The sequence below is a fragment of the Ochotona curzoniae genome, unplaced genomic scaffold (genome assembly GCF_017591425.1).
Source record: "Ochotona curzoniae isolate NIBS_2020 unplaced genomic scaffold, NIBS_Ocur_1.0 contig_883, whole genome shotgun sequence".
NCBI lineage: Eukaryota > Metazoa > Chordata > Mammalia > Lagomorpha > Ochotonidae > Ochotona > Ochotona curzoniae.
The window spans coordinates 71,734,519-71,746,975 of record NW_024466599.1 but is presented as its reverse complement, the minus strand read 5'-3'; the positions used below and the strand labels follow the sequence as shown (position 1 = coordinate 71,746,975).

The 12,457-nt window shown below is 45.6% G+C and overlaps 1 protein-coding gene across 2 annotated transcripts in view; it reads left to right on the top strand.

The window, feature by feature from the left end:
• Positions 1 to 6,510, top strand: part of RFX8 (regulatory factor X8) — a 57,403-nt gene extending 50,893 nt beyond the window's left edge. For both annotated transcript variants that reach the window (XM_040994141.1, XM_040994142.1), the window contains 2 exons: positions 1,743 to 2,053; positions 6,141 to 6,510. In XM_040994141.1, coding sequence (XP_040850075.1) covers positions 1,743 to 2,053; positions 6,141 to 6,368 — 539 coding nt within the window. In that variant the 3' untranslated portion in view covers positions 6,369 to 6,510. The remainder of the gene's footprint in view (positions 1 to 1,742; positions 2,054 to 6,140) is intronic.
• Positions 6,511 to 12,457: the final 5,947 nt, after the last annotated feature.

Below are 12,457 nucleotides of genomic sequence, written 5' to 3'. Positions count from 1 at the left end.
CACTTGATTAAAAAAAATATATCCGCAAAGAGTCCAGAAACCTCTGGATAGACATTCTGTACCCAAGTATGATGTGATGACTAGTCCTTCCAGGTGCTTGCTTAGGAGATTCACATTCCGGACAGCAGCTGTCCACAGAGCCTGCTGCCTTTAACAGCCTCCTGATTCTGTCCTGAAAAGCTCTCCCACTGTTGCTCTCATCATAATGATGCTTTCCCTTTTATTTCACAGTCCCAAGCACCTTGCTGGGCACTAAGCATCTATTGAGAGAAAGACAAAGGAAGTTTTTACCACTAGAAGTTTAGGCACTGGTTAGGAGGAGTCATATATACACTGGGCAGCAAAGGCTTCCTGGCACATGAACTTGACTTCAAGATGAAATCCAAGAGTGAGTGCAGAATGGAAGGTACTGATCTACAAGCATTGCATCCAGAGAACAGACCGCTATCCACAGACACTGAGAGCCTGCTCAGAAGAGTGGCCCATTTCTGAATAGTGTTTCACATGATATGGATCATTTCATGAAAGAGGAAGTACACTCTAGTACAAAGAAGAAGTAAAGAGGAGGAATGTTCATGGAATTACTGTGAAGTAGGCAGAAATTTTCCAGAATGTGGCTAGAGCTCCTTTTTGCTCCTCATATGATCTGATGTTTCCTGTTGTGATGGTTTGTAGGTGTGTCATTTAACAAGCTAAGCTATTACAATGAGTGTACGATGAACTGTAAGTCAACCCTGGTCAGCCTTATCCTTCTAAACAATCTTGAACCTGGTCCAGGCAGACGGTCTGCTTATCTGCAGAGCAAAGCGACCCAAACTCATTCTTTAGGTCTTGGAATAAAAGGAACTGATGTCTCCAGGTGAATCAACTGCTTCCCTCACCTCCCTGTCCCGTTCCTGGCCCCAGTGATCTTCCAGCTGTCCTTCTGGACACATGGACAGGATAAGAAAGAAGAAGTAAGCCCTATTCTGGATCAGTTTTGTGATCTTGGAGCTCTTTGGAGGTTTACTGCTGCAAGCTGTCCTGAGAGTGACAGCCATTTATAATCAAGTTCTCCACTTTCACAGAGTCCACACTGACTCTGCTTTATGCTAATGTTGTTTAGAGCAAACAAGAGAGTAGACTTCACATGCAATCAAAGAAAGAAATCTAGCACTGTTGTTATCATTGCTCTAACCCGTTCACTTTCCCTGGACTGCCAGGTGTAGTCAAAGACTTCACAACAGTAGCTTTTCCTCTTAAGAGGGGGCTATGGTTTTCACAAAATTAAATAGACTGGGAGCTGTTGGTCAAACTTACTACAACCAGGTCAGATCATCCAAGGAGATGCTGGGTGACAGAAGCCATCTTCTGCTGTCACCTGCATCTGCTGCTTTCCAAGAAGCCGGTTCCAAAAGAAGCTCCCAAGACTTGAACTGTTATTCTGATATGTGATGACAGTGTTGCAAGCAGTGGCTCACCCTGCTGGCTCCTTGCTGCATTTTAACTTAGCTCTCGCAGCTTAAGCCATCTGGATCTGTGCTTTTCTTTGCAGAAGCTATCATGTAGGGGTTTTCTGAGCTGGAATTAGAGCAGGAAGGATGAATCCTGCCCACCCAGACCCCCTTCCTCCTCCACTGGGAACAAGTCTGTGTTTCTCAGGAGTTGAAACCCCCGGAAAAGCTGTTAGTTTCACGTGGGTTTATTTATTACCCACATAGCTGTCTGCCAAATATATTAATTCTGCTATTATTTACACACAGGCTCCTGGCACCTGTTTCATTTGCTGCTTTTGGAATATGTGATCCATATACTTCAGTCATGCATGGAAGAAGAGGAAGAGCAGGATCTGGGGCATCTCAGGGAAATGCTACCAGACAGCCAATCTCTTCTCCAACCAGACCAGACGCTCTTCCACCCTCCAGAACCTTCAGCTCCAGATTGTGCCAACCTGCTTGCAGAGCCACCACCAGAGACGCCAAAACACATGAGCCAAAGCCAGGGTCCCACGGGTCTGAGCAATTTGGTTCTCCGAGTCCTGGGCTTTCTGGTGGACACCACTACGGGTGATAAGGTAGAGATGCTGTGACCTGTGTGCCCCCCAACACACACACACACACGCATACACACACACTACATGCACTACATGCACTACATGCACTACATGCACATACACAGAGTTGTTTTGAGTACAGTAAGAACTACAAGATGGTTAGGAAACCCATAAAGATCACATTGTCCAAACAAGGATAGGCATTCTAGAATCCTCTTTGCTTTGGGTGACTTTTGCCATGACTTAGCTGTCTGTTGCTGTCAGGTGTGTGGTGCACTGACAGGTATGAGTGAAACGCGGAGATGATGAGTCTTGCCTGTCCAGAGCTCACCCTGCCAACCACGAAGCAAAGAGAAACACACTGGAAGCACCTCTAGGGTTCCAATAAGGAAAGGCTGAACAGCCTGAACAGAAAAGATTTTGAAAAGGTTGAATCGAAGTACATCTCGAAACATAAAAAAAAAGGAATTTTTAGTTATCTAACACTCTATACCCTTTTTAGAAACTCAAACATTTTTTTTAAAAAGTGCTTAGTTTTCCACAAACTTTTGAAGTGATTCCATACATTATCCCAAAGTCATACAGCACTGTAGAGTGTTTATTCTTCTTATTGTCATTGGATGGCAACAAATAAATACTGAGAAGCCAAGTGACTTGCCCAAAGTCACAAAGGAAACAAACACAAGAAAATGATGAGACAGAGGAAAGAGCCCTGGCCTGATTGATCTCATCTGTTTAATTTTCAAAATGTTCTAATTATTGTTTTTATTCATTTGAAAGAAAGAACCAGGGGAAGCAAGAAAGAGAGAAAGAGACAAGGATGAGAGAGGGAGAGAGAGAGAAAGCAAAGGTCCCATTCACCAGTTCAGTCCTCAAACACCCAAAATGGCCAGGACTGGGCCAGGTCTAGAACCAGGAGCCAGGAAGGCAATCCAGGTCTCCCAGATGGGTAGCAGGAATCCAACTACTTGGGCTTCACCACTTCCACCAAGGATCTGCAGGAATCTAGAGTTAAAAGCAATCACCAAACCCAGAAATTAAACTCGGGCACTCCTACATGGGACTCTGGAGTCTTAACCCCAAGACTCCAAGTCCACTTCCTGAAGTCCATTCTTATCCTACAATTCTAGTTCAAAGGCAGGTGGCCCAGGCTCCAGAATAAGCAGGGCCTTGGTCAGAGATGGGGCCTGCTGAAGTGACTGAGAGAAGCTGGACTGATGTAGGGGCTTCGTTCCACTCGGAAGAGTGGAAGGGTGGTTTTTAAGAACTAGTGACAGCAATTGTTTTAGCCTGGCTTCCTACAACTTCTACACAGCTGCTATGGTTAGCTACTGTACACAGTCTTCCCTCTGCCTCCGGCTCCCTTCCTGAAGTAATCAGGTAGGCTTTGTAGGAGGTTATCTATGCCTTCAGTGGAGGGTCACAGCGGTCACAGCCTAAAACCACTCATGTCTTAAAAGTTCCCAAGACATTTTGAACCTTTAGGAAAATCTCTTTCCTGAAGAATCACTCTGGGTGCTACAGGGTGTGGAGACCCTCTGTAAGCTATGGCTAAGCACTGTTCAGAGGTGACATTGTGCTAGACAGAAAGGGAAGAATCATTCAGTGACACAAGTTAATGCATGTTAAGGGAATCATCTTCTTGGGCAGGGCTTTGTGCAGCACAGAGATTTAGTTCAACTTGGAATACCAGCCTGGACGAGTGTGGATGGGGTAACACATGGAGCAAATTACTGAGAGCAGATCTCTGGGGTCAGAGAGATTCAGGCTAATCTGACCGCACGCAACTTGAGCTACAGATGGGCCAAGTTGACCTGGCATTACCTGGGAAATGGAGGGCTGAGACCCCCAACTACATATTCAGCAAAGATGAGAGGTTCTAGCCATTCCGTAGGGTTCTATTCTGAAACTGGGTGTTATGAAGGATGCACACAGGAGCCCAGAATAAGATTCAGGGGCCTGAGTACAGCCTGCCCAAGCAGGGAATCCTGGTCAAATTGAACATGCTGCTTGGTTAGTCAATGAATAGGAATAAAGTCTTACCTGTGCAGCCACTGCTATGCAGGGCATTTCATTGCAACACCTCAGCTCAGCAAGGTCAACATCCCCACTTCACAGCTGTCCTACTAAGGCTCCAACAAGGGCTGAGTGTGTTCCCAAGGGTGCACGCTGCTTGTTGGGAGGGCATGGATTCACGTGCCCACAAATCTCCCAAGGCCTGCCTTCCCAGGATCCTCTCTCTCACTCCCAGAGGGTTTCCTGGGCATTTTAGTTCTGTGTATTTTAACTCGTGACTTTGGAGCAGATTAAAAATATTCAGTAGGCAGTTCTAGCCCATAGGCTCCTGAATTCAAAGTTGGTCAGTTAGATTTATTAGCTGGGAACCTTGGGCAAGTTGCTTAGTCTGTAATCACAATAATACCTAATTCCATAGAGCCGTTGTGTAGTTTCAGGAAATCAATCACAAACACTGAAACGATTCTTTAGCACATAGCAAGTACACCCCAATAAGAAGCCAACCGACGGGGTTGCCGACCCAGTGATGTTTCTCCAGCCAAACCTCCTCATCTGAGCACCCTCCCTTGATTTTCTCTGCCCGTCCCCAATCACTTTAAAGCTCACTGTGGTGAGATTTGGCCTATATTTAGTTGGCAGAAACAATAGGGAAGATATTAAACACTTAATTGAACCACATAATAAAGCTATCCAAGCAGAAGAATGCCAGATAATGCAAGGTAATATACATTAGAGATTAATTAAACTTCCTTCTCTTGTTTCACGCCTGCTGAATTAGCTAAAATGACTGACACAATCTAACACCTCCAAAGCTGTACTCTTCTCATTTTCATTGCATTCATTATTCAGCATTCACTCATCATCCTCTGCATCCCATTTGCATTCATCTGCCACGATTCAGCGCCCCATTCCGCTGCGCATCTGTGGCTGCCTCATTGTTTGAATGCTCTAGCGCTGCCCTGCACCTACAGTAGTAACTGAAGTCAGCACCCCTGTGGCCAGATCCATCTGTCGCTCTCGTACATTCCAGAAACATTCAAATTAGGAAGACGCTAAGCCAGGTTTAAGAATAAAGTGATTTTTTTTTCTTAATCTGTCACAGAATTAAGTGAGGAATATAGCTTTTTGAGCACAAATGGCGTGAATTGCACTTCAGGTCAGCCACCCAAGGGGTCCAGCAGAGTGCCTTCGGAAATCAGTGATTCTTCAACTCTAGGGTGAAGCTGAAGGACATTTTTGAGAAAGAAAGCATTTCTTCCTTTGACGGTGATGGTTATTGTGGACTGCAGATGACAGTGGGCAGTGTACTTCGTGAGACTGGCATTCACACCCTTAATCAAAATATATGACTTTAGGGGAGATATGTTGGTGGGACAGACCAGGAGAGTACATTTTATGTTTGCAAGTTCCTAGGTGAAGGAGGGCAGCTTATCCCCGCTTCCCCCATATGACACCTTGCTTGGACAGTCCGGTGCCTGGCAAGAGCTGGCACTTCATCAGAATCAGGGGCTGTGAACCTCTCTAATCTGCTACCGCCACCGAAGGCCCATTAGCCAAAGGCAGGTGCCTATTTTCATGGCATTTTTGCACCTGTCTCATGGTATATGTGCTGGATGGTGGAGGGTCTGACACAGGAATTGAGTCACCGTGTCAGACAGATGCAGAGAGGATGAGAAGACGGCCAATGGAATCCAGCTGAAAAGCAGCCCAGGAGCTGGAAGCTGTAGCACACAGAAACCCACAGTGCCTGTCCCAGGCCCCCTCCTGATGCAGACTGGGGCTTTCTCACATCAGCCATCAAAAAGTGAAGTGCACCCTCTCCTATTCCTAGAGGGAGCCCCCTGATTCCCTTCAGGCCCGTTATCTTGCATTAGCCCTGGATTTCGGAGCTCCCGGGATGTTCTCATAAGACCTTGAATGTTGCCTCTGAGAAATCAGGATCCCCTGTGATGAAAATACATGCACAGACTCTCTGGACAGGTACCAGTGAGTGTTGGTTATGGTCAAAGAATGCAAATGCAAAGAATGCAAATGACCATTTCTGAACCATAAAATAATATACATTTCTCTTTAAATCTCTTCCTATTTGCAGCTCATCCAGGTACTGTTGGAAGACAAGGCCACGGAGAGCGCAGTGAAACTCAGCCTTCCTATGGGCCAGGAAACCCTGGTAACCCTGAAAGATGGACAAAGATTTGTCATTCACATTTCAGGTGTACCGGAAAGCTCCGAACACACTTATTTTCAAGAAAGCGAAGCTAGCGTTTCAGATGGTCAGTTTGAACAGGGCATGAAAGAAGGATTGCACTTGAACTCCTAAAAAGACATACTAAATGCTAAAGCTTATGTATGGATGTGAAAGAAGTTTATGCACATAATAGTACATATGTATATAATAAGTACATAAATTTACGTTTGCATTTCAAGGAGTTGGCTTTGATTAAATGTATGAACTGATTTCAAGAACAGCTTTTGCCTCTGTTGTTTTTCGTGAAGGGCTTTCCCAGTCCTATTTGGGGACTAAAGAGAAAATATGAGAAATCACTTTGGGCGAAAAGAAGGGGTGAAGCCTGCAGAGAAAAATCACAGCATTTGAAGGATTCACAGTGGTACAAACAGGACCAGCTGGCAAGATGAGTCTTCCTTTGGGTATTGCCTCAGTCCACATAGAATCCAAGAAGGAGGAAAAACTCCATCTGGTTCCGCTGTAACACTTGCTCCCTTTGGCCTGCCTGTTTTCTAAGCATCAGGCAGAATTTTGGATGCCGCAACATCTGTCCCAGCAGTGCATGTCCTGCTTTGAGTCACCTTCATTTCTCCTTTGGTAGCAGAATGCTTGAAAAATGTCGACCCTGAAACTAGATCAGGTTCCACCAGGTCCAGTTTTATGTACGTGAGCATAATGTTTCAAAGCAAGTTTGAAACTCAGACTCAACATGATTTCTGCTATGCCTGGGAAGAACTGAGAATATTTTATGGGTCTTAAATTTATGTGAAAGGAACTAAATTTCATTTGCCTTCACGTATAAAGTGAGCCACATTTCTCAATGAAACAAATTCAGTTTCCCTAAATGCTTAGAAATTTTAAAAGAAGCATATATTTTTTTAAAAAATCCCCCTTCTCCGCCAAAGAATATTTATTTATTTGAGAAGCAGAGAGAGCAAAGACACAGAGTTCACACTCACTCGTTTACTCTCTGCATGCTACACCTGCCAGTGCAGACACAGGCCAAAGCTGGAAGCTGCAAACTCAATGCAGGTTTCCCATACAGGTGGCAGGCACGCAAACACTTGAGCCATCGCCTGCTGGCTCCCAGAATCTGCACCAGCAGGAAGCTGGAGTCAGGAGCAAGTATCAAAGCCAGGCATGATGATACGGGACACGTGCCTCTTATCCAGTAGGTCAAGCGCTGCCTCTAAGAAAAGCTCAAAAGAAGTTTGAGATCCATGTACAGTATGTTCATTATAGGCATTTTCCACTAAGTCTTTCAAGAGCCCACATGTTATCTCATTTCTTAAGCTCCCAGGGAGCACATATTCTTCTTTTAAAGATTTGTTTATTTTCGTTGGAAAGGTAGATCAGATTTACAGAGAGAAGGGCAGACAGATTTTCCATCTGCTGGTTCACTCCCCAAACGACTGCAACAGCTGAAGCTGAGCCAATCCAAATCCAGAAGCTTCCTCTCAGTTTCTCTCATGGGTACAAGGTCCCAAGACTTTGGGCCGTCCTTGACTGCTTTCCCAGACCACAAGCAGGGAGCTAGATGGGAAATGGGACAGCCAGGACACGAATCAGCACCCACATGTGATCCCAGCGCTTGCAAAGTGAGGATTTAGCTGTTGAGCCATCATGCCAGACCCACAGGTATTCCTTATCAAAAAGCAACTCACACATTTCTCCTCGGGCTCACCGCTCAGTAACTTTGCCTGCCATTTCTTGCTCACTTGTACATAAATGGCTGCAGAACTGGGTCACAGGGCACAGGAACAATAAGATTTGTCAGTCTCAGAACAGGGATTTTTGTTTAGATTTTTGGAGTAAACTGATGAGCTGAGAGCTGCCAGAGGTTATTCTAGCAGTTCGTCCTTGAATGTCCCGGTGTAACATAGAAGCAGTTTTATTGTTTTATCTGTAGGGGTAGGATGGGAGTTTCAGGGGGCAAGAGTGGGTAGGAACAGAAAGGAGAGAGAGAGGCTACTGATAAGCATTCCCATTGTCATGGTTTGTTCTGGCAGAATAGGCCCAGAGTAGCCCGTGTCACTCTCTGAGTAGAGCTCTGACGGCGTGATTGGAGATGAGAGTCAGATTGGGATGTTTCAGGAGTGACACAATCAAAAGGAGAACTCCAGAGACCACTGGGCATTGCTCCACAGGCTTCTCCGCATGGTTGTGGACTGGCTGATTTAGAGAGGAGATATGTGAGAAGGAGGAGTGTGTGTGTTTGTAACTGTCGTGTAGACCTTTAGCTTCTGTCATGGTCAGCAACTACAGGTTTAAATCAGAGTGGCATGACGTACCAGCAGGCGCTGGCACAAGCATCCACATAAGGAGAGGACATTTTAACCTGGCCCAAAGGTGACAGGGTAAAACTGGGTTTCAGACAACTTACTGAGACAGCCAATGCATCAGATTTATGCTAGGATTCTGGTTCTTGGTCTGGGATAGGTGTCTCTGTCATGTGAGATAACTGCCACCATCCTTGTGACTTGATTTGGTCACTTTTCTGCACGTATGTACTGCTTAGCTTAGTGTTGATGTCATGAAACACCTAAGGCAACCGACTCCTTAAAAAGAAAAATGGTTTTTTAGTTCTGTCAGTTTGGGAGGTTCAAGTCTCAGGTCGAGGAGCCTCATCTGTCTGGGCTCTGGGAGGGCAGCAGACGGCAGCAACACAGCACCTGTAGAGGAAGGATCGTGTGGGGTCCCGGGAGGCAGAAAGGCTGGGCCTGAGTTGGTGTTTACAACCAACTCCCATCTGTGAACAATCTTCAAGGGCATACCCTCCATGCCCCAAGGATCTCACCAGGGTGACCTTCTAGCCTCCGTAACCGAATGGATGTTTCCAACCTCATAGTGCCATCAGCTTAGGTCTTCAGGGCTTAGATGTCTGCAGGAGGGTGCCAAATCATATCCAAACTGTAGCAATATGCCATGCATGAAAATGTATCTTAGGGCCTGGCACGGTGCCTAATGGCTGAAGTCCTCACCTTACACATGCCGGGATCCTATATGGTATCTGGTTCTTGTACCAGCGGCCCCACTTCCCATCCAGCTCCCTGCTTGTGGCCTGGGAAAGCAGTCGAGGATGGCCCAAAGCCTTGGGACCTAAGAGTTGGGTGTGGAGTGGGCCAGGCAGCAACATTCCCTGTGGCTGGAGTTTTGAATCCAGTAGTCCAGTTGGAACGTCTAAAATAGGGGCTCCACCTAGCAGCCCAGTCGGTACTATGGACTTTGGAGCATAACACCTCTTGCTCCCCCTGATGTCTGTCTGTGGTACTGCAGAATCCGGGATCCCTAGGGACTGTGGAACCACACAAGTTCTTTCAAAGTAGCAAACAAGGAATTAGGGTTTTCTCCCTTCTCCCACTGGGGTGGGGAAGGAGAGAATATAAGTGAAAATGTGCTAGCTCAGCTTGTTTATAGAGTTGACAAGAATACACACCGATGAGGACCACTGATTAGGTTGAGAAGTGTCAAAATATGGGGGGAGGTGAGTGGGACAAAGGAGGAGGAGGAGGTTGTTCCAGCTGCCAAACCAAATCAGTACTTGGAGAAGGGAGATGACCGCTTGATGTATTCTTAGAAACCCCAATGTGGAGAAGAATGTTCCGAGGGCATTGTTTGAGTGGTTTTGATAGTTCTGAGATGCTGTTGGTTTCATTGCTCCAAAGTTGAAAAAAAAAATCCTTAGGTCCAACTCTTAGGTGCATCTGCAGGTACTGCAGCCTGGACCAGTCCGGCCTGTCCCTAACCACAATTTTCATAAGTATCAGTGAGTTCCATGGTCATGCCTAGCTTGGCCTATCACCACTCCCAGCTCTTAAGCAAACCAGCTGAACCTGTAAATTCCCCACAGAATCTGACTCTCAGAACTGGTTCTCTCATGTGCCAGTTAGTGTCATGGCCCAGCCAAACAATGCCCACCCCACAACACTCACTGGTAGGTACTGTAGTCTAGCCTTGCTAGGTAGACCCCCAGCCCCAACTTTTGTGTGTACCAGCAGGTGATGGAAGCTGCTAACTACTCTAGTCCAGTCTCTCAAGTGGGTGGGTGCATTTGTCTGACCCAGAAAGGTCCTCCAGCTTCTCTCCTTCAAACTACTTCTTTCTCCCTCACATCCCCATACCCTTCTTTCTCTGAGCAATCCACAGTCCCCATTGCTCAGCAGTGTGCAGTTCCCTGAGCCTGGTCTTCTGGTGGTGTGGCATGCTGGCCTGGGACCCTGCCCGTTTGCCCAGAGCCTGCATATGAGTAAGGGAGGGTCCACAGACCTTTCTGCTAGTGTACACCATGAAATTTTAAAAGGGTCATGAAGCCCCACTGATCTTTGAGTAGATCAAAGTGTCGCCTTGCATCTTTTATCATGAGGAAGCAAAGAGATGGGCCCTGAGATTTCAACTTATCATGAGAATGGGAGGAGGATGCCACCATCATACCCGTTGACCAGGCACCAGGCTGCCCACTGGGAGTGAGGTCCCCTCTCTGAAATGGTGCATTAAAGACCATTTTCTTATGTCTCCCTTCCCATTAAGACAGACCCTAAATGGATCTTTTAAAACAAAACAAAAGACATGAATTAAGGAAATAATAGAAATTAAACAAAATCCAACAATGCAGCTAATTTAAAAATGTACAAAACTAAGTTGATTTTTTAAATTGACATATCTGTAGCTAGATTAAGAAAGAGAAGACTCAAATGAAAAAAATCAGCAATGAGAAAGAAAATATTTTAATGGATGCCTTAGAAACAAAAGGATCATAGGAGCCCATTGCCAACAAAACAGAGAAGCTAGCGGATAAGGATAAAGTTCCAGAAGCATAATCTACCAAGACTGTGTCAAGAAAAGCCCAATAAATAAGTAAAGAAAGCCTAATAGGCCAATTTTTAATAGGAATGGAAGTAATAATTGAAGACCTCTCAACAAAGAAGAGCCCAGGACTAGTTGACTTCACTGGTGAGTTCTCCCAAACATTTAAACAACTAATAACAACCCTTCTCAAATCACTTCAAAAAAAAATTATACTTCAGATCTCATCATATTTGTATTTGGTATCTCAGATACCAAACCAAGACAAAAATAATAGAAGAAAACCACAGACCAATATCCCTGATTAACAAAATCTTCAACAAAATACTAAGAAATCAAATTTAACAACACATCCAAAAATACCGTACATGATTGCCAAGTGGGGATTTTATCCATGGAATGCAAACTCTGGTTCAACATATGAGAATCAATCCATATAATTTTCCACATTAGTAAAATGAAGGATTAACAATCACATGATCTCAGTATAGGAAAAGTATTTGACAAAAAAAGAAAAGAGGGCAAGAAGGGAAAGGAAAGAATTGCCCTGCACAGCTGAGATGAGCATGCTGAGCCCGTCTCCTGCAACCTCACCCATCAGAGGAGTCATCCCACCTCCCCCGGGGGACCCAGGATGAGCACACAGCCCAAAGCCTGGAAGATTCCAGGTAGCTTTCCCTTTCTGGGTTTTGCATTGGGCACCCCTCTGCTCTGTGAAAAAGAAAGCATGGTCATTTGGGGGATGTGGGGCAGTGCTAAGGAGCGGAATCCACAGCCAGAGCACCCCGGAGCCGAAGCAGCAGCAACCCCGGGCCGGCTGCAGAGCCGCAGCGGAGTCTACAGTGGCATAGAGCTCTCTTGGTCCCAGCCGGCAGTGACTGTGAAAGCCAAGGACAACACCCATTCACTCAGCTGTACCCACTGCCCATTTACCCAGAGTTTACTCCTTTTTGGCTCAAAGGAGTTGCATTTAGTGCCACAGTGTTGACCTGGAAAGGAAGCCAACAGATCTTGTTTTCTGGGACCAACCCAACATTTCTAACTTTTAGTGATGGTGTGCAACAGGTGTAAATAATATGCAGAAGTTTCTTGAAGCAGTGTTGTGTCCTGCCAAAAGTACCTGATGCTTTCTCCGAGTTGAACACCAATGGAATTCCTGGCATGTATCAAGAACTCAAAGCCAGAGGTTAATGAAGTACTTCCTAGGGAGGGAAGGCTTGAAGATGCTGCAAAAACCGCATGACTGCCTCAGTTCACCTCTCTCTGACACAGCTGATGAGAAGTGCCTGGAGAACACTGAGCTTTCTATATGTCAGTCTCTTGATGGCAATGATACAACATCAGCTGATTGCAATCTGCTGCCCAAGCTACACACTTTC